This window comes from Rattus norvegicus, chromosome 9, assembly GCF_036323735.1.
Source record: "Rattus norvegicus strain BN/NHsdMcwi chromosome 9, GRCr8, whole genome shotgun sequence".
NCBI lineage: Eukaryota > Metazoa > Chordata > Mammalia > Rodentia > Muridae > Rattus > Rattus norvegicus.
In genome coordinates, this window is record NC_086027.1 from 69,475,310 (window position 1) to 69,497,709 (window position 22,400).

Here is a 22,400-nt window from a genome sequence, read left to right on the forward strand (position 1 = left end):
AGTAAGCTGGAACTAGGAATGTAGCTCAGTGGTTCAACCTCGGCTTCACAATAATTAATAAATCAAACGAGGATTCTAGGATGTAGATGATCAAAAAAGTAGTCTAAACAATCATGAAAAGATTGAAGGGTTTACTCTACCTGACTTCAAATTAATTATATTTAAAATAATACAGGCAAAAAAGGATAGGGAATTATTATATCAATGTAATAAAAGTTCATGAATTAACCCACATTTATACAATCAAATCACTTTCAAAACAAGAAAGTCAAGGGAGGTAAAGAAGAAAGTATGTTCTGAAAAATGTTGAAACAGACATAAAGGAGAGAAGAGAGCTTAAATTTTCACATTGCACCACAATAAATAATTAATTTAAAATGGATCATAGTATGAAATATAAGAACTAAAGTTATAAAACTCATACAAGAGAAAATGTTGAAATATATTTTGAACTTTGACATAGCAATTTAGTAGGACACAGAAAATGCCTACAGTCATTAAAGAAAAAATTAACAATCTTGATGAAGTCCATTATTAAAACTATTTAAAAGGTAAGCAGGCACAAGGTGACACACATTGTTATGACACACACTGTTATTCTTGACACCCAGAGGGCTGAGACCCTGAATTTCAAGCTATCTTGGGATACATGGCAAGTTCCTGTCACAAAATAAACAAAAGCAGGCAAGTACCAAATTAAGAGAAAATATTTCTGGATGAATAATTTGTATTTAGAACATACAGAACTGTTACAAGCCAAAAGAAAAAGAACACTGAATTTTAAAATTAAGCCAACTTTTACACAGTTACTTCTCAAATGACCAACAAGAAGACAGGAAAGCTGGGGATGGAGACACGGCTCAGTGTATTATTATTGCAGAGGACCTAAGTTCAGTTTCCCGTTCACACATGGTGGTTCACAACCATTTCTAACTCCAGTTCTAGGGCATCTAATGCCCTCTTCTGACCTCCATGGGCACCAAGCACAAACATGGCGCACATACATTATATGTTTACTCATACACATAAAAATTTACAGCCATATAACAAATGTTTTAAGTGCCTCTTAGGGATAGAGCGGTAGCTCAGTGGTAGAGCACTTGCCTGGCAATGACTCTGAATTCTATCCCTAGCACAGTATGCTCATTAAGTACTTAATTCAGTAATTCAGTGTTGTTTGACAGACTTGAAATTTCTTGCAAGTTCACAGTGACTGATATAGACTGCATTTTCATCAGCACTTCTAGGCTATAAAACAGTCCCTTTACAGTTCTAGTCACAGCTGCTTCACACAGGTAACATCCTTGTGACTCTGCCCATATCAACTGTATCCACCTACATAGGTTTTTATGTCCAGCTTCTTTTTTTTTTTTTTAGTGAAGATGTTATTTTAAAGGTCCATTCATGCTATTGCACTTATTGATAATTGCTTTTCATTGCTAAGTAATATTCTATTGTATGTACAGGTGACCTGCAATAGATTGCTTAATATAGCTGCCCAGTAATGAGCAACTGTGCTGCTCCCAGTTTGAGACAGAACATTTCTGCAGAACTCTTTCCTATAAGACTGTAGCCCAGGCAAGACCCTCAACAAAGAAACAAAAATTCAGCCTATTACTAAATTTACATGCCCAATTTTCACCAGGGATCATCATTTTTTGACCCAGGGGCTTACATAACTAGACATCAATCAAGAAGGATCTACTAAATCTTAGAGTTTTCTTTTTTCTTACCAAATAATTGTCTTCCTTTCCAAACCCAATCTCCTTACTTCTTTTCCACCTTAGTTCTATCTTAGTCTCTTTGAAGACCTAGCTTCTTCAGTTACATTCTCTATTGATTCCTCTTGTACCTTGACATTCTGTTTTGGAGAAAATGCTTATCTCTATATGCCCAGCTCTGCCCAAAGCAGAGAAACGATGCATTGTATTACCAGCAAAAAATAAGTACTTTTAAAAAGCTAATCAGGGATGTGCTTCAAGGATCCATTCTCAAAGTGTGGTATATTAAAACAGCTCTAAGAACACAGGATGATGCTTTAAAGATCACGTAACCTGAATTTTCTGATATTTCACAAGCTTTTCCAGATGAAATCTTATAATACCCCAGACAGTGACTCAACTGGCTAAATTATTGCTAGTGGCTATTTTATGTTCAAATAATTGATTTTAATTTATTATCAATACAAGAAGTTGTGAGTTAGAAATACTAAGTTACAACCTTGCAACCACCTAAGTAACACACTTATTTTTATAAAAATTTATTTTTATTTCACCCAGATAAAGTTGTAAGAAGGCAGATGCCTGGTTTTGTTAGCAGGTAAATGTTTTGGTTTTGCTATGGTTTTGGAACTTACGCAGCCCATGCTGGTGTTAAACTTGTGATCCTCCAAGAGTCCTGGGATTATAGGTGTGTACTGCCATGTCTGAGTTGGTAACAGCTGTTCACTCTGCAGTCTCAGGATATGCCTCAAGTATACTAGTCCTATGACCAAAAAAGTTAATCTTCTCTTTTAAAAGTCTTAATAGCAACACTTAGCAACAGCTTACAAGGTGTGACGGTCTGGAAAGAACGGCTTCTATAGGCTCCTATGGTTGAATGCTAAGGAGGTGAGGTCTTGTTGGAGTAGGCGTGGCCTTGTTGGACAACGAGTTCATCGGGAGTGGGCTTTGAGGTTTCAAAAGCCTACACCAGGCTCAGGCTTGCAATCGGGATGTTGTTCTCAGTTACCTCTCCAGCACCATGCCTGCTACCACACTCTCTGCCATGATGATAATAATAAATAAACGAAGCCTCTGAAACTGTAAGCAATTAAATGCTCTGTTTGAAGAGTTGTCTTGGTCATGGTATCTCTTCACAGCACTAGAACAGTGTCACAAAATTGTTACTGGGACTGGAGTACTTCTGTGACAAGCCAGAGCATGCTGTTTGTTGAAGAAATATTGAAGACTCTGGGACTCTGAACTAGAAAAGTACCTGGATACTATAAATGGAGCTTAATGGGCTCTCCTAGTAGAAACATGGAAGATAGTACTGAGGATGTTTTGAACTGTGGAGGCCCAGCTCAAGATGTTTCAGAGGGGAAGAATAGTAGTAAAGTGGCCTAGGAAGAATTCTAGTGATATTCTGGCAGACTTGTTACTGTCTTTTCCCCCTTGTCCTAAAAAACTCTGCCTAAAGCTACATTGCCGAGCTTGGGATTGGCAAAGATTCAAGACAGCCTAATACTGACTGTGTCATATGGTCGTCAGTAATCACTCATATGCAGAGCTATAACAAGCTCTACAAAGAGAAATAAAAAAAAAAGTACAGTTTGAGGAGGACATGAGCACCAGTTAATGTAATGGAGCTAAAGAGATAAAAGTTGAAAGAAAAACCTGGTGCTAAATGGAATAAAGGGGGTGACCTCAGGGAAAGACCCCACCCAGCTAAGCTTCCAACTTGTGAAAAGGAATTAAAGAAAAGCTTAAGCAATGAATGAAACCAACAACAGAAACAGAAGCTGATGTATTAGCTATTGAAGAGGGAACTGAGTTCCAACCCCACTAAGCAGCAGAATTTAGCAGCTTTATAATGTGGTTCTGACTTTAGAGGAAAGGATACAAGAGAGATACAATCTCCTTCTCGGGAAAGTTGTGGAGCCCAGGCATATGTCAGGTGTGTCCTTGCATGAGGGGCCAGAGAAGCTATTGCATGAAGCTGTTAAGAGTCATGAAATGCCTGCCAAGAAGAGCTGCAGACCAGTATGGAGCCAGCCCAATGGACAGAAGTGTGTTGTCGTCATCAAAGGAGTTAGCAATCCAAAGAACCCTTTGATATCAGACAAGAAGCAGAATTTAGAGTTTGCCCTGCTGGTTTCTTGTCTTGCTTTAGTCCAGTATTTCCTGACTGTGTTCCCTTTCCTCCCTTTCAGAATGGAAATAGTTATTCTGTGTCATTGTCTGTTAGAAGTATGTGATCTTCGTTTTGATTCTGTTTTATAAGGGGTTACAGATTTCTATGAATCTCAAAAAATACTTTAAACTTTGGATTTTAAACAGTATTGAGACTGTGATAAGATTTTTTAAAGTTGCACTGAATGCATGAGCTATGGAGATGAAGGAGTAGAATAAGAATGCATTCCCATAGGCTCTTATTTTTGAATGTTTGGTCACTAGTAGTGAAACTCTTTGGGAGGGTTAGGTTAGAAGGTGTGGCCTTGTTTGGAGGAGATATATCACTGATGTGCTGGAGGATGGATTTGAGGTTTCAAAAGCCCTTGTGAAGCCTAGCATCTCTCTGCCTGCTGTCTATGGATCAAGATGCAGCTCTCAGTTACTTCTCTAGCACCATGTCTGCCTTCATACCATCATGATGATAATGGAATAAGCCCCTGAAACTGTAAGCAAGCATCCAATTACATGTTTCTTTTTCAAGTTGACTTGGTCATGGTATCTCTTCACAGCATTAGAACAGTGACTAAGTCACAAGGCAAACTAAGAAAAGCTTGCAGCAGCCTTTAATTCCAGCACTCAAGAGACAGAGGCAGGCAGAACTCTTGAGTTTGAAGCCAGTCTGATCTATTACAGAGCAAGTTTCAGGAGAGCTAGGGCTACAAAGAAAAACCCTATCTTAGAACACAACAAGCAAACAAACAAAAAAGAAGAGTAGAGATAAAGAAAAGAAACACAATGAACTATAAAAACATTTATGATAAGCTATCAGAATTTATTGTTAAATGTTCATTGTTGATTTTTAACAAGGATCTAAACAGGATGAGTTCAGCCTGCATAGAAATGTTTGGTTTTGCTTATTTAATGGAATACTATGGCAAGAGCCATAGTAATAAACTATTGGGACAATTGAATAAGTAGTACACAAGACTAAATAAAGTTTTAAATAAAAAGTCTTCCATCTATGACGTTTCCCATCAAGTGTTCATTTAAAATTCACAAGCTTTGGTCTGTAGGTCATCCAGTTTTTAATATGTTAAAAAGAATTTAAATAAACATGCTAAAGTGATTAGCTAAAGTCAACCTGATCTAAACAGTGAGTTCCAGTCCATCCTGGGCTTCAAGGTAAGATTCTGGTTAAAAAAGCCCAAGAACAGCAGCAGCAGCAGCAGCAGCAACAACAACAACAACAACAACAACAACAACAACAACAACAACAGAACAAGGACTACACTAATAGAAAGCACCCACGGTGTTAAAGGCATATAGACAAAGTAAAAAAGCTGCTACTAGAAGTAGCAGTGGTAGATGAGAAGTTACTGTTTAACAGGTTGGATTTCAGTTTGGGATTGTGAAAAAGTTCTGGAAATGGATAGTGTAACAGTTACACAATTACATGAATGCATTTAATGCCACCGAAAGTTAACAACTTAATGCTTTAAATGGCTAAGGTTGTATAAAGACTTTAACATACTTTAAAATGGGAAAAAAAAAAGATGTGCTAGTTTTCTACATGGCAGCATAGGAAGGTGGTAAGAATATAAGAATTAGGCTACCTAGTTTTAAACCTGTTTACTATAGAGGTGTGTAGTCTTTGAGAAAGTAACTTATTATCTCTGCTTGTTTTCTCAATTAACAGAACCTTCTTCATAGAGGCATGGTAAGGAATAAATAACTCGATACATAGGAAGCACTGAAAGCAGTAACAATTTTTGTTACTATAATTTTAAAACATTTTTATGAGTCAGAACCTCAGCATATAGCCTAAGCTAGCCTTAACCCTCCTGTCTTAGCTTCCCATCTGCTCTGATTTCAGTGTAATGCTCTTGACTTCAAGCATACAAATTAGACTTCGGCTGTGTGCTACGTCTCAAACCCAGGCCCTTATATGTGTGGTAACTGCTCTCCCACCAAGCTGTATCTCCAAACTCTTTTATGAACTTTAGGTCAAATGTCTGTGGAACCTTAAAAGCCCTTCGTCAAAATTAAATTATTCCTTTTGTTTTGCTTTGAGGCAAAGTCTGATTATGTAGGCTACCCTCAAACTCAGTACCCTCCTACTTCAGCCTCCCTCTCAAATAGAGGTTCCTGTTACTGCACTTAGCTCCTCAAAATTCTTAAGGTCAATAAGAAATAACAAATGAACACCAGTGATCTACTCCAAACTTCCCATTTAGTAGGCAATGGATCTAAGAATTCAAATAGTTAGCCTGATGTTACATATCTTACTCCATAATATTACTTTTCCTAAAGAAATAAGAGTTTGAGATTAATATTAATATTGACATCCACTGACTTCCAACCAAAGCCAATTAAGCAAATGTGTATCCTAGAATCTGTTGTCCTTGTTCCCAGTCCATTAATATTTATTTATTAGGAGAGAGCCAAAACTCCGCAAAAACAAAACAAAAAAAAAATCAACACAATTATCCTCAAAGATAACAGTTAAAAACATCTAATGTGTTAAAAACTGTGGAGCCATTATCAAAAAAGATGCCTACCACTCCCTACCGCCAGCCAGACACTAAGGGAATCATCTCAGTGAAGACTGAGTCAAAAGAGTCTGTGTGGAATACTAAATAGAACTAATATTCATCACAAAGAAATAGCGACACATTGCTCTTTACTGAAAGCAAACAGAAGTGAGCAGCAATCCAAATACCACAAGATGTCTGGGGAAATACAAATCACTAACAAGGCCTTGTAGACATTTTGTACTTACTTCAACTGCTGTCTGGAACTGCTGTCTGGAACAAACTCAACAAAGGGTTTTAAAGAGTGTCCTTATTTTGTCACCTCTCCAGGGTTCTACTTAGAGAATTCGGATTTTACTTTATTTTTTATGTGGTTGGCTTTTCAGATAGGCTCTCATTGTGTAACCCAGGTTGACCTGGACTTTACTTCAATCTTCCTGCCTCAGCCTCCCGAGTGCAAGCTACAGGCATCCACCATGTCTGGCTCCTGAACTCAGCTCTAAAAGGATAATTACCACCTACAAGTGAAATGGCTTCTTCTCCCAGTCTACACTGTTAAAATCCTGCTCATCCTGTTGAAATTGAAATACATGATGCACACGTATGAAAAGATCAGATGAGACCCTGTATTATGTATAACTAATAAAACGTTTTTAAAAGAAGTATTATTCAACCTTTTAAAAGGCTCCACTTTATACTGGCAGCTTCCATAGATTTCTCCCCACTGACGTCTTAATGTAGAATCAACCTTCTCCTTGCTGCCTTATGCTACACAAGCCTCAACAACGCACTGTTACCAACATTCACTTCTGGCCCTCCCTCTCCTGAGACACCTGACCCTCCGCCCCCAGCAGTAGGAAAAGAAGTTTAATTTAACACATATGGTGCAGGCGACAGGGTACCAATTTTGCATACCTTTTCTTATTCAATCTTGACAACAGGCTAGAAAGGTAAACAGGTGGCGCACTGCTGCTTACCCGTAGGGAACTACTGCATAGTTAATGGCTTGCTTGTCCACTATCACGTCGCTAGTCTATTCTAGCGCATGGAATGTTAGTTTACTCTGTTCTAACGCTGCTTTCACTGCTCAAGTGTTGTAGAAGTGTCTCCCACTATACCTGAGTAGGTTTCCGCGACTGTGTGCTCACTTCAATATTCTTACGAACACAATACCACCATTTAGAATCATGCCTCACCCTTAGCCTGCTACCTTTACAATTCCTTAGGGAGGACTTTACCTACTGGGGTGGCTCTCCACTTCTCTATGAGAAATGCTGCAGGGAGCACCCACCCCACACTCTTCTTCCCACAAAATGTATGAAATACAACACACAGGAAACATGCAACTCATATCATTTCCCAAAGCCCCTATTTCACTCTGAGGCACATGTTTATACCAGCATAAGGATCCAGCAGTTCCCAGTTCACACAGTGGGGCTATCCTAAGACAACGTCTGAATAAGAAAAGGCTATCTTTCAGGCGTCTTAAAACGAAGGCACCCTAACCAACAGTATTAGGCAGCCTTCCCTCTCTCAGCCGTCCTCCACTGAATTGCAGTTTGGATTTCCGGCGGGAATGTACGCGGAAAGATGAGATGGAGCTAAAAAGCACTAGAGCAATTACTTTGCCGGCTTAATTAGAAGACACAGAAAGCGCCCCGCCTTTCTAAATCTCTGCAGTGAACTCATCTATGAAGGCAGGCAGGGCACGGAAGCTAGAACAATCCCGCATCCAGCCACCGGTTTCTGTGGCTATCGGGGGCCAGTTCCTTTCCACCCGTGGTCCCCGGCCACCAGCGCCCTAGTGCTGAGTATCAGCCCTGCCGCACCTCCCCAGGCGGACCTAGGTCTCATTGTCTGCACGGTGCAGCCCCAAGGGGCGCGGGGTGCAGCCCAGGCCCCGCCGACCCCTACCCAACGCAGGCCGCCTGGTCGGGCTCAGCCCAACGCCAAGCCCGGCCGGCAACGACCCCGCCCCGGACTGCAGCCGCCTGCACTCGTCCCGAGGGCCACGCCGGGCACTGGGAAAATGGAGACGGCAGCGCCTTCGGAGCACCCAGATCTCTGTCTCCCGGACCTCGAGGGCCAGGCGTCGGAGCACTCACCGCGGCAGCCCCTCGGCCCTCCCGGAGCCCCGCGCTAGGCAGCAGCTGCTCGCGCCCTCCAGCCGCCGCTGCCGCCTCGCCAGGCGCGACGCTCCTCTCCCGAACGCTGAGAGCGACCGCAGCTCCCGCGGCGCGCGCTCGGTGACTGACTGACCGACCCACAGAGCGGGCGTCGGCGGGAACTGGGCGGGTCGGCCGCAGAGCCGGGCGGCGGGGATCACAGAGCCCGCGCGTCCGGCCCCGGCATACAGGGCGGGGCTGAGGGCCGCGGGGCCCAGGGGCGGACCGCCTCGCGCCCGGCCGCGCGCTCCTCGGCGCGGCCACCGCTCACTTCCGGCGCTGGCGGCCACGCGCCTCTCTTGCCGCCTGCACACGCGCACGCGCGCGCCCCTCGCGGCCTGGCCAGCCACCCCCCCCCCCCCCCACCACCGGCCGCCCCTCAGGCGCCGGGCCGCACCCAGCCGCGGCTGTCCTCCGCGCCCTGCCTTTCCTGCGCGCGTCCTTGTGAGCCGCCTCCAGGAACCAATGAATCAGAGAATGAATGAGAGGAGAGGAAAATCCCGCCGCGGTCCCGCCCGCCGTGGCCTTGCCCGGGAAGCCTGCCCAATTGCTTCGGTCCGAGGGTCTTGGAAGACTGAGGGCGGACGAGGAGGCCGGTCTCGGATGTGCGCCTTTGCCTGCTCGGCATCCTCAGTCTCCAAAACCAACCCTGGGCTAACCTTAGGCACTCACCGACTATTGTTGAAATCTGGGAGCAGTGCCTTAGGAAATCCCATTTTAGCTTAAACTCTGCAGTTTCGTTCAATGTATGGGAAGCTTTGGAATCAGACGTTATTCCATTCATCTTTACCTTTTCACATCAAAGCCTGTTCATCTGTGTCCCTGTTCTGTTCTCCTTTACTGAATTTGTTCTCAGCAAGGGTGTTAGCCTGAGCCCTCTCCTGAGCCCTGTGCTGTGTTTCCCGAGTACTACATTTAAAATACTGAGTTTGATGCCAAGCTCCCAATTACTCAAATGCTGCTTATTTTAATGCAGGTTTGACTTAGGCAGACTTAGATTTCTTTCGATTTACGTCCTTCTCATGACCTTCATGTAAAGTTGATCAAAGGAAAGGCAAAGTAGTATTAAATTACCTTTGCTTGGCTATGTACTTTGTTAGCATTAAAGAAATTGAGCTATGGTCTGGAATTGGCTGCATTGAATTTTCAGCATTTCCCCTCATGTCTTCTTGTCCTCTCTTTAACCGTTTCTGTAATTTGAATTTTAACCCCCCCCCCAAAATCACGTATTTCCAAAATTCTGGCGATCTTTCTAAGAATGAGTATTCATTTCTCTATTCTAGGATCAAATCCCAGTTTGACTAATTGCACTTGACTTCCTGATATTCTTGAAGATTTCCAAGTGGTTTCAGTTTTTAGTAGTCTTTCCCAAACTGCTGCACGATCTGCTTCAAACTGGTATTTAGAACTGTCCAATACCATTACTGGACTGTTTCACATGTGAGATGCTTATACTTTAGGAAATAAATGCATTTTTCTATTTTAAATTTATAGGCACTTCAATAACCATGTAAAATAACATTATCTCGTAAACTAAAAATGGTAGAAGTGGCCCGTTCCTGTGACCTCTCTTCCTTGTTGAGTTTAGTCATCATTTATTACCTGTAATTTTTTTCAGCGCACTATATTCTCTTAATGAATATCATGTGCAGTATCTTCTGTAGACCTTTGTATTAAAGACTAATGCTTTGAAATTTTGAATCAGCAATGCATTTAAATGTCTGGAGCCCCTTCATTTCCCTTGTGACTAAGTTTATTGAGATTGAACATACCTAGGTGCTCAAACCTAATAACGTGTTGTCAAATGTTATTACCAGGCTGAACGTTAACATTACAAGGAAGAGTCTCACTTTTATAGAAACCTCCTTACAAAATAGGCCCCAGAGTGCTCTTTAGATAGCTCTCAGCCAACTCTTCCAAGAAGTGCTTGGGCTGGTTAAGATGAATCTTAGAAAACAGTCACTTTCCATCACTGAGAAAAATAAACAGGTCCTCATCAGTTCCATTAAACCATGAAATAATCCATTCACTTAATTAGAGTCTATTGAGCTCCAGCTAATGTGTAAGAATGCGAAGACAAGAGAGACTTGATGCCTCCAGCCCCCAGAAATCACAGACTGCTGGATAAAGGAGGCAGGGAAGCCACTATGAGAAAGTTCGTCTATTCACAGGTCAGGAAAGCCTATCCAGTGGGGAGATAAACTAACTACGTGTTTAATGACAGGGAGGAGCTAACCCAGTGAGGAGGGCACAGGCATTCTAGAGAAAGACAGCAATGTCTGTGCAGGTGTGTGAACAGTAGTATTACCATGCCCAAGAGGTCTACTCCCAAGTAATTCAGGACAGACGCAGAGAAGGTTCAGATAGGTGGGGAATGGTAGAGAGGACCGAATTAATCGAGAGCTCATATTCTACACTAAGGAGCTTGAACTTTATAACAAAGAATAAACTCTTTGACTTGTGTCTTATGGTTTCCATTGCTGTGGAGAGACACCAAGAACCAAGGCAACTTCTATAAAGGGCAACACCTAATTGAGGCTGGCTTACAGGTTCAGAGGTTCAGTCCATTACCATCACAGCAGGAGGCATGGCAGCATCCAGGCAGACATGGTATAGGAGGAGCTGAGAGTTCTACATCTTGATAGGAAGGCAGCCAGGAAAAGATTGTCTTCAGGCAGCTAGGAGGAGGGTCTCCAAGCCCACCCCAACAGTGACACACTTCCTCCAACAAGGCCACACCTCCTAATAGTGCCACTCCCTGGGCTAAGCATATTCAAACCACAAACCAAGTTTTAGTCTCTGTGACAACCGAGTATGTATTTGGAGACAAGAGAAAATTGAAGAATAGAAGTAAAAAGAGGGAGGGAGAATAACCTAGGTCTCCACGGAGGCAGAGGAAGTGCAGTGGGAGACAAAGATAATGAGAAGGTGGAATCTACTGAATTTCCTGGAAAATTGGCTGGAGGATTGAATGAGAGAGAAAGCTCTACAAAAGACAAGCAAGCTCCTGTCTGGGGAAGCTGAGTAGACGATATTAACCCCCCCCCCCCCCGAAATAAGAATGCAGAAGGAGGATCCCGGATAAACAGTTATACAGGAAAGTATTACCATAGAAGACAGGGAGCTCAGTCCACAGAGGGCTTACTGAGCAAAGAGGATCTTAGTTCAAGGTATCCCTAATCCCAGGGCTTAGAGAGGGGAATATCCCTGAAACTCACTGGCCAGGGACACTCAAGAAATGGATAAGCCCCGTGTTTAATTAGAGATCGTGTGGAGTCCTGCACACACACACACACACACACACACACACACACACACACACACACACACACACAGAGAGACACGCACACATCAAAGGACTCTTAGTCCATTACTCTGCAAAAGTGTGTCCTTATGGATAGCGGTTTCACAGGATTCTGGTAGATGTGATGATACAATAGCCATTCTTGGTTGTCAACTTTACTAAGTCTGAGTTAACTAAAACCCAACTACTGGGCACACCTATGAAGGACATTTTTTCAACTAAATAATTTGTTCTGGGAAGACACTTCTAATCCAAATATTTGTGGTGGGAGGATACACTTTTTTATATATATATAATTTACTTACTTTTATATACATTTGGTGTTTGGCCTATATATATGTCTGTGTGAAGGAATCAGATTCTCTATAACTTGAGTTACAGACTGTCATGAGCTACTATATAGGTGCCGGGAATTGAACCTGGGTCCTCTGGAAGAGCAGTCAATGCTCTTAATTGCTGAGCCATCTCCCCAGCCCTGGAAGATACACCTTTCAGCCTATATAAAAACATGGGAGAAGCAAGTTAATGTCTCCTTGCCTACATATACTCTCCTTTGCTAGCAAGTCCATCCCTTGGCTGGCATTAGAGTCTACTTCTTCATGATTCTGTCCTATACTGAAGACAAAGTGAGGCATTCAGCCTCTGTGGACTGAACAACTACTAGATTCTTGGACCTTCCATTTATAAGCATCGTTGGATTAGCTGAACCACAGCCTGTAAATCATTCTAATAAATCATTATGTGTATGTATGTGTGTGTATGTGTATGCGTATGTTATGTGTATGTGTGCGTATGTGTATGTGTATGTGTGTGTATGTGTGTGTGTATGTGTGTATGTGTGTATGTGTATATGTGTATGTGTGTGTGTATGTGTATGTGTATATGTGTATGTGTGTATGTGTATGTGTATGCATGTGTATGTGTATGTATGTGTGTGTGTGTATGTGTGTGTATGTGTGTGTGTATGTGTATGTGAATCTCCAGTCAGTAAGTTCTGTCACTCTAGGAGCACTGACTAATACAGTAGGCACGATTTCCAAAGGAGTTTTGAGCTCCTTTAACCAACCGAGTAAAAAAAGTATCCCCGTTTACTGTGTTGAGTTGGCACTGTACAGAAATTAACAGCCATATTGGTCTAGAAATGTTGAACTTAAGTTTTTTCCATTTGTACAGGGGTAACACACTGTATTAAATATGTAAGGTCTTATATACGTGGGTTTGATTACAAAAACTAATAAAGTATTCTCTAAATTAAAAAAAAAAAACCAACCGAGTAAAAGACGCTAAGCAAAGTCCTGTGGATTTCTCAACTAGAGAACTTTTTTATGGTTGCGGTAATATGCACATGAAATTCTTATACAGGTATTAGAGTAGTATTTCCCAAATGTGTTTAACTATGAAAGTCTTTCTCTAATGGAACAGATCATTAGAGATGTGTTACACAGAATAGATTTTGGGAAATGCTGACCATACCCAGGTTTTTATTTTATAGTTAGAAACTCTTGCCCCTGGGGTTGGGGATTTAGCTCAGTGGTAGAGCGCTTGCCTGGCAAACGCAAGGCCCTGGATTTGGTCCCCAGCTCCGAAAAAAAGAAAAAGAAAAAGAAAAAAAAAAAGAAAGAAACTCTTGCCCCAATTCATGAAATGACCCAACTAAAGTTAAATATTTGAATATTTGTTACTGGCTGCTGCTGGACTAGAACCACTATCTTGACCCTGTTCACTTTCTCTTTCCACTATATATTGCTTTATGGGATACAAACTCATTCCAGAACCCTGGTGAGAAAAATATAATAAAAAATTATTGAATGTTTCCTTTTAAATGAGATTTCAAATTAGTAATTTTTCAGAAATTTCTAACACTATAAAAACGAATGCTAGATTTGACTTCTCAGACATGATTCCATTCTCAGACCTAACAGCTAATGGGTGAGAGAGTTTTCTTATGCTAAATTTACCTCCTTACTCTCAGTACTTCCTCCTCTTAGAAAAACAAGGCAACTTGTCCATTCCAAAAGGCTTCTTAGGACTGGAATGTTTCAGAAGTAACTTCTGTACATGTTATATTTGGTACTAGTCAGCATTTTAATTTATTCTTCAAATGCAGATGGCGTTCTGTGTAATTTTTACATCCAGTTCAAGGACTATCAGATATGAGACTAATGGGTCAATGAATGGACAGTTAGTTTATTAACTCAATTATCAAAAAATATTCAGTGTCTACTATGTTTCTAGCTCTGTAATAGTCGCTGGAGAAACACAAGACATAATCTCTGGTCTTTAGACAGAATATCGTTCATTGTCGGTAAGAATGAAAGGAGACCTGGGGGGGGGGAACATGAGTCACTGCAGCCTGCACATTTGACAATAAACATTAAAAATACTGTGGGACGATGACAAGGAACGGTGTTTCTTAAGTGTCCAGTCACAGGAAATGTTTAAGAAAATGATGGTTTATAAGGGAGCATTTGTGAGTACTGACGAGATGCTCACAGTACATGCTTGATAGAAAACTGCAAACATTTGATGCAGTATGAATTTGTGAAAAAAAATACAGGAAAAGGGTAAAAGAAATTACAAGAAGACAAAAATGTTGCACAGTGATATAATACTTTAAAATTTCTTTAATTTTTAGCAGTAAATCTGCATTCTTTAGTTGGCAATGAAAATGAATAGCAAGAGTTATTATGGCTCTTGCCTGGAATCCCAGCTTATGGAAAGATGAGACAGAAGGATCCTGAGTTGAGGGCCAGCCTGGGCTACATAAGAATTCTGGGCCACAGGAGTGAACCTACTACTATTATTTTGCTAAGTGGACATAGAATCAAACTTCCATCAAAATTCCTCTCTCTCTCTCTCCTCACAGATAATGGCAGTTCTCAGACCTCATCAGAAAAACATCTCTATGCAGTGGTTGGCAATTAATGCAGAAACTCACAACTGGTTAAAGCACAGAGAATAATTGTTACCCACCTGCTACCCAGACTTAGGGACCACTGTCAAAAAGGGAGCGTTGTAAGAACTCAGACTGGTGAGGACCAAACCGGAACAGTGTCTTTTGGACAGAGCAAGATTGCTGTGCCTATGAACTCAGAACAGTAATGGTCACTCACACAAGACTTGCACAAGACCGAGTCAGTCAAAACTGCTGCTGACGCTCTATAGACAGTTGATGGCTTCTGGGGAACAGAGGTTCAGTTTTCTTTAAAGGTGTAGCCCTAGTAGGTTATCCAGTCTCCACTGGACGGCCTCAAACCACAAGTATATGGGCAGCACAAATTGGAATTAGTGGGCTTAAAAAAAACAAGAGGACAGAGTTGGGAAGGGTTGGGGTGGGTCTGGAAGAAGTGAATGTAATCAAAATACCTTATATGTCTGTCATATGTATGTATGTATGTATGTATGTATGTATGCAATTTCCCCAAATTAATAAAATATAATGTTTTAAAAGAAAATAAAAAGCATCAAGGCCGGTTTGTATACACTGAGACCTTGTGTCAGAAAAGAAATCAAGATCTTTAAAACAACACACAAAGTACATAAAGTCAATTTTAAATTTGAAAGATCACTGTATTCAAGGAATTTAGTTTAGAGAAAAAAAAACTATCAAAATAACCAGGGAAGGGTTGGGGGTTTAGCTCAGTGGTAGAGCGCTTGCCTAGCAAGCTCAAGGGCCTGGGTTCGGTCCTCAGCTCCGGAAAAGAAAAAAAAAAGATTTAAAAAATAACCAGGGAATAACTAAATACAAACCCCTATTACAAACTATAAGTACCACAGTGTTTGGAAGAGAGAAACCGATTGGGATGGGAAGAAGTTAAGACTGTAAAAGGCTCCTTTGGCTCTACGTCTGAATGCCATGGAAACAAAGCTGGGGCAGTAATGGTGGTTCAGCCGAGGGCCCCAGGGTTTCTCCTGGACACTCCACAGCCCTCTCAGACTAACAGTTGCAGAACCTATGACGTTCCTGGGCTTCTATATCTCTGCTTCTTTTATACAAATGGGGTTTGTGTGCCCTGCATAATATGTACGTATAAATATTACAAACATCCTTTGTAGTATTAAAATTCTTTACAAGCAGCCCCTGAGAGGCATTTTATCAACAAAACTTACAGAACTGGACATTTGTTCCATTTATTTGGAACAAATGCAAACTATCACACAGTAGCAGTTATCGTAACATCCTGAACCTTTACGAATGTTCTGACGTCTGTGTCAGTCAGGCTGTGGGTGCAGGGAGCCAATCGGAATCCAGTAATTCTCTGATGACGCACAGGTACTGAGCGGTGTTTTAAAGCTGGCTTTTCAACATGATAACTTGCTTTTGTGAAATCCGCCATTCACACCAGTTGACAGAATGAATGACTTGTGTCTGATGCCTAAAATTGAGCTTAAAAGGTTATGCTCAGCTTTAGAAAGTTCATAAAGGGAGAGACCAGGCAGAATGCAAACCTCCACCAGAGTATCCTTTTAGAGTGGGTGGGATATGGTCAGGAGTCTACTCGTCTGAAAGGAAAGCATTTTGGTTGGGAGGATGATGCAACAAAGGTGATTTTTAGTAGATAACAGGGATGTTCGTTTTATTAGTTGAAGAGGTCCATTTGGGGATAAGATTAAAGGACAGTTTATGGAGGTGCTAAGACTAAGGAGAAGGTTTGGGTTTACAATGTAGTAGAGTAAGTGACTGAGTCCATTGTCTTTGCAATGTCTGCCTGGAGCATCTCCCTCCCTTCGCTGCAGAGCTTTTGTTTGTGACAGGTCAGTCGCGTCTCCTCCTTTATCTCCAGTTCCTCTGGACAAAGCTACTGCTGTGTAGCACGTTTTCAAAACTCTTGTGCAGTGGCAGTGCAGCCACTCCCCAAAAGGCTCTTCATGCTGGTGTTCCTCAGCATTTTAGGGAGACTGCACAGAGAAAATACCCAGTAATATTTATAAAGTAAAACGACAGCGGTAAGAGATTTGACAAGAGAGGTTTGGCAGACCTTAGAGAATAGGAGGGAGTAAGTGGGGACGCAAACGGAAGTCACTTGTATTTACCCAGACACGAGTGCTGAGCAATGAGAAAAGGCAGAAAACTGAATGTCATTTGCAAAGACTGACAGGCACAGGTGACGGCTTGGGCGAGCCTAAGAGTCCATGAAGCATAAGCACGAAGATGCCTTCAGGGTCCCCAGGGTGGAAAATGGCTACAAGCAAAGGATCAGTATCACTGCCAAGTCAACAGATAAAGGCTAACTGCCTGTCAAGTCCAGAGCTCTGCGCTGGGTGACAGAGAGGCCACAGGGAAGGGTTATAGCCCTTTTCTCTTCTATCACAGTCTGCTCACCAGCAGGGATGCTGAGAGGCACAAGTTCAACTTCGGACAAGTAATATTTGAAATAATGGTGGGATATTCAAATGAATATTTGCCTTTAGTTGCTGGAAATCGGAAACTAGGTCATCCTTGAGGATGAGAAACACTCTTTTACATCACTGAAGATCCGATTGTTACCCACTATCACAGCGCGTAAGTGATAATAGATTGCTGTAGTGTCTTCCTAGGTCGTCATAAAAAAATACTACATGGGGAGTGACTTAAACAACAGGAGTTTATTAACTCATAGTTGTGGAAGGTAAAAGTCTGAAATCAGATGTGTGCAGGCTTGATTTCTCCCTAAGCCTCTCTCCTTGTCTTAGGTGGCTACATTCTCCCTGAGCCTTCACAGATCATCTCCTTCTAGATCCCTCAAGAAAGGCCACTGTAATTTCTGGGCTGGAGCACACCCCAATAGCCCATTTAACTGACTTTTCTCTGATCTGCAAAGATACTGACAACCTGAGTTGAGGCTTCAGCGTATGAATTTTAAGAGAGACACAATTCAGCTCATTACAGTTGCCTCAAATACTTCTTGGACAGAAGGGACTATAGTCAGATTGAAATATCAGAGCTGAAGAGATACACCCAGACAGATGGTGTTCATAAAGATTGGAAATGTACAACTGGGCGATGGTGGCTCACACCTTTAATCCCAGCACTTGGGAGGCAGAGGCAAATGGATCTTTGATTTTATTTTGAGGCCAGCCTGGTCTACATAGTGAGTTCCAAGATGTCAAGGGTTACACAGAAAAACCCTGTCTCAAAAAACCGAGAGAGAGAGAGAGAGAGAGAGAGAGAGAGAGAGAGAGACAGAGAGACAGAGAGACAGAGAGACAGAGAGACAGAGAGACAGAGACAGAGAGAGACAGAGACAGAGAGAGACAGAGACAGAGAGAGAGAAAGAGAAGGGGGGATTGGAAACATACATGTATATGTACATTATATGTAACAATACTTTTGTTGACATTATAATACAAAATATGCTCAATGATGTTTGATGCATTGTTCCTTAACAATATATAATCCAATACATTGCAGTGAACATGATAAATTGATACTTTCTTCCCATAATCTCGGCACATCCGTCTGTGCCTCAGATTTTCATTGAACAAATATGTCAGTAGTATCCCACAGAAGATGCAAACAAGGAACTCAATATGTAGAAATTAAATTATTTATCTAAGTTTCTCATACTTCATAGCATCATGCACATGCATATATATGTGCAATTTATAGACAAGCTATGCTTTGGGGGAAAGTTTTTAATCTATTATTTTACCAAAAGCAATTTTTGGCTTCCCTATTGTTGTCTACTTTCATTACTCTTTACCACATTTTTTCCTGGTAGGATTCATCAAGAGGAGTAAAGATTGAGTTAAAGAATTAATTCTCTGCCTTCGTTGCCTTGCAGTCTTATTTATAAGACTCCTTAAACAGTTTGAGAAATGCCAATTGAAAAGTGGGTTATGGAAAAACAAGCAATAAACAGATGAACAGCTTGCTGTTTAGAATTTTGTTCAGTCAAGTGCTTTGAGACAAGGCTCCGTCACAGTATGCTGTGGTCTCCCTGCTCTTCATGCGTTGTTGACCACCGACCATGAGGGTGAAGAGAGCAGAAGCAGTGAGCAGGGTTTGGAAGGGTGTGAGTGTGATGGAAAGAACTTCTGGAAGTCAGATCCAGAGAGACAAGTCGTTCGGTTGCTCTGGGGAATCCAGTATAGAAGGGCTCTTAGGGTTATGGATGGGGAGGGCTGATTGGTCATAACACAGCACCTAACTATCATATGGGCAGGAAGAGAGAACAGCGCATGCAGGAAGCTTTTGTGCAGGGTCATCTTCAAAATAAGGTCAGGTATGTGTGCTTAGAGACTCTCTAATTGATGTGGAGAAAAGGAAGTCCCGCTGAGAAAGGCAGTCCTCCATTTTACTCTGAAACACCACCTAAGTGCTGGCATGGAGTTGTGTCAGTCCGGCTCTTCAAAGGTCTCACACTGTTCCCTCTCCACTGTTCCCTCTCCACTGTTCCCTCTGTTACCCTCTCTCTCCACACATTTAGTACCTCACACACGGATTGTACAGGAGCCTGTGGGCTTACACCCTCACAGGCCTCTCTCTTTTTTCTTTGAAACACCTTTGTATCACATCCTAACCAGTCTTCACTGCTACCAGAACTACTTTTTTTTTCTTTTTTTTTTCTTTTTTTTTTATTAACTTGAGTATTTCTTATATACATTTCGAGTGTTATTCCCTTTCCCGGTTTCCGGGCAAACATCCCCCTCCCCCTTCCCCTTTCTTTTCGGTGTTCCCCTCCCCATCCTCCCCCCATTGCCGCCCTCCCCCCATAGACTAGTTCACTGGGGGTTCAGTCTCAGCAGGACCCAGGGCTTCTCCTTCCACTGGTGCTCTTACTAGGATATTCATTGCTACCTATGGGGTCAGAGTCCAGGGTCAGTCCATGTATAGTCTTTAGGTAGTGGCTTAGTCCCTGGAAGCTCTGGTTGCTTGGCATTGTTGTACATATGGGGTCTCGAGCCCCTTCAAGCTCTTCCAGTTCTTTCTCTGATTCCTTCAACGGGGGTCCTATTCTCAGTTCAGTGGTTTGCTGCTGGCATTCGCCTCTGTGTTTGCTGTATTCTGGCTGTGTCTCTCAGGAGAGATCTACATCCGGTTCCTCTTGGCCTGCACTTCTTTGCTTCATCCATCTTGTCTAATTGGGTGGCTGTATATGTATGGGCCACATGTGGGGCAGGCTCTGAATGGGTGTTCCTTCTGTGTCTGTTTTAATCTTTGCCTCTCTATTCCCTGCCAAGGGTATTCTTGTTCCCCTTTTAAAGAAGGAGTGAAGCATTCACATTTTGATCATCCGTCTTGAGTTTCATTTGTTCTAGGCATCTAGGGTAATTCAAGCATTTGGGCTAATAGCCACTTATCAATGAGTGCATACCATGTGTGTTTTTCTCTGATTGGGTTACCTCACTCAGGATGATATTTTCCAGTTCCAACCATTTGCCTACGAATTTCATAAAGTCATTGTTTTTGATAGCTGACTAATATTCCATTGTGTAGATGTACCACATTTTCTGTATCCATTCCTCTGTTGAAGGGCATCTGGGTTCTTTTCAGCTTCTGGCTATTATAAATAAGGCTGCGATGAACATAGTGGAGCATGTGTCTTTTTTATATGTTGGGGCATCTTTTGGGTATATACCCAAGAGAGGTATAGCTGGATCCTCAGGCAGTTCAATGTCCAATTTTCTGAGGAACCTCCAGAGTGATTTCCAGAATGGTTGTACCAGTCTGCAATCCCACCAACAATGGAGGAGTGTTCCTCTTTCTCCACATCCTCGCCAGCATCTGCTGTCACCTGAGTTTTTGATCTTAGCCATTCTCACTGGTGTGAGGTGAAATCTCAGGGTTGTTTTGATTTGCATTTCCCTTATGACTAAAGATGTTGAACATTTCTTTAGGTGTTTCTCAGCCATTCGGCATTCCTCAGCTGTGAATTCTTTGTTTAGCTCTGAACCCCATTTTTTTGGTTCTTTTTTTCGGAGCTGGGGACCGAACCCAGGGCCTTGCGCTTCCTAGGTAAGCGCTCTACCACTGAGCTAAATCCCCAGCCCCTGAACCCCATTTTTTAATAGGGTTATTTGTCTCCCTGCGGTCTACCTTCTTGAGTTCTTTGTATATTTTGGATATAAGGCCTCTATCTGTTGTAGGATTGGTAAAGATCTTTTCCCAATCTGTTGGTTGCCCTTTTGTCCTAACCACAGTGTCCTTTGCCTTACAGAAGCTTTGCAGTTTTATGAGATCCCATTTGTCGATTCTTGATCTTAGAGCATAAGCCATTGGTGTTTTGTTCAGGAAATTTTTTCCAGTGCCCATGTATTCCAGATGCTTCCCTAGTTTTTCTTCTATTAGTTTGAGTGTGTCTGGTTTGATGTGGAGGTCCTTGATCCACTTGGACTTAAGCTTTGTACAGGGTGATAAGCATGGATCGATCTGCATTCTTCTACATGTTGCCCTCCAGTTGAACCAGCACCATTTGCTGAAAATGCTATCTTTTTTCCATTGGATGGTTTTGGCTCCTTTGTCAAAAATCAAGTGACCATAGGTGTGTGGGTTCATTTCTGGGTCTTCAATTCTGTTCCATTGGTCTATCTGTCTGTCTCTGTACCAATACCATGCAGTTTTTATCACTATTGCTCTGTAATACTGCTTGAGTTCAGGGATAGTGATCCCCCCTGAAGTCCTTTTATTGTTGAGGATAGCTTTAGCTATCCTGGGTTTTTTGTTATTCCAGATGAATTTGCAAATTGTTCTGTCTAACTCTTTGAAGAATTGGATTGGTATTTTGATGGGGATTGCATTGAATCTGTAGATCGCTTTTGGTAAAATGGCCATTTTTACTATATTAATCCTGCCAATCCATGAGCATGGGAGATCTTTCCATCTTCTGAGGTCTTCTTCAATTTCTTTCCTCAGTGTCTTGAAGTTCTTATTGTACAGATCTTTTACTTGCTTGGTTAAAGTCACACCGAGGTACTTTATATTATTTGGGTCTATTATGAAGGGTGTCGTTTCCCTAATTTCTTTCCCGGCTTGTTTCTCTTTTGTATAGAGGAAGGCAACTGATTTATTTGAGTTAATTTTATACCCAGCCACTTTGCTGAAGTTGTTTATCAGCTTTAGTAGTTCCCTGGTGGAACTTTTGGGATCACTTAAATATACTATCATGTCATCTGCAAATAGTGATATTTTGACCTCTTCTTTTCCGATCAGTATCCCTTTGATCTCCTTTTGTTGTCTGATTGCTCTGGCTAGAACTTCAAGAACTATATTGAATAAGTAGGGAGAGAGTGGGCAGCCTTGTCTAGTCCCTGATTTTAGTGGGATTGCTTCAAGTTTCTCTCCATTTAGTTTAATGTTAGCAACTGGTTTGCTGTATATGGCTTTTACTATGTTTAGGTATGGGCCTTGAATTCCTATTCTTTCCAGGACTTTTATCATGAAGGGGTGTTGAATTTTGTCAAATGCTTTCTCAGCATCTAATGAAATGATCATGTGGTTCTGTTCTTTCAGTTTGTTTATATAATTGATCACGTTGATGGTTTTCCGTATATTAAACCATCCCTGCATGCCTGGGATGAAGCCTACTTGATCATGGTGGATGAT

The 22,400-nt window shown here is 41.8% G+C and overlaps 2 protein-coding genes across 16 annotated transcripts in view; one reads left to right on the plus strand and one right to left on the minus strand.

Moving 5' to 3' along the window:
• Positions 1-8,865, minus strand: part of Raph1 (Ras association (RalGDS/AF-6) and pleckstrin homology domains 1) — an 86,903-nt gene extending 78,038 nt beyond the window's left edge. For 4 of the 12 annotated variants that reach the window (XR_005488933.2, XM_039083863.2, XM_039083862.2 and 1 more), the window contains exon 1: positions 8,512-8,865. The gene's annotated coding sequence lies outside the window, so the exon portion shown is untranslated. The remainder of the gene's footprint in view (positions 1-8,511) is intronic. The other 8 variants (XM_063267382.1, XM_063267381.1, XM_039083870.2 and 5 more) reach the window with 4 other exon arrangements.
• Positions 1-15,321, plus strand: part of Abi2 (abl-interactor 2) — a 169,559-nt gene extending 154,238 nt beyond the window's left edge. For all 4 annotated transcript variants that reach the window (XM_063266748.1, XM_063266755.1, XM_063266785.1 and 1 more), the window contains one exon: positions 14,742-15,321. In XM_063266748.1, the coding sequence (XP_063122818.1) occupies positions 14,742-14,800 (59 nt within the window). In that variant the 3' untranslated portion in view covers positions 14,801-15,321. The remainder of the gene's footprint in view (positions 1-14,741) is intronic.
• The last annotated feature ends 7,079 nt before the right edge of the window (positions 15,322-22,400 follow it).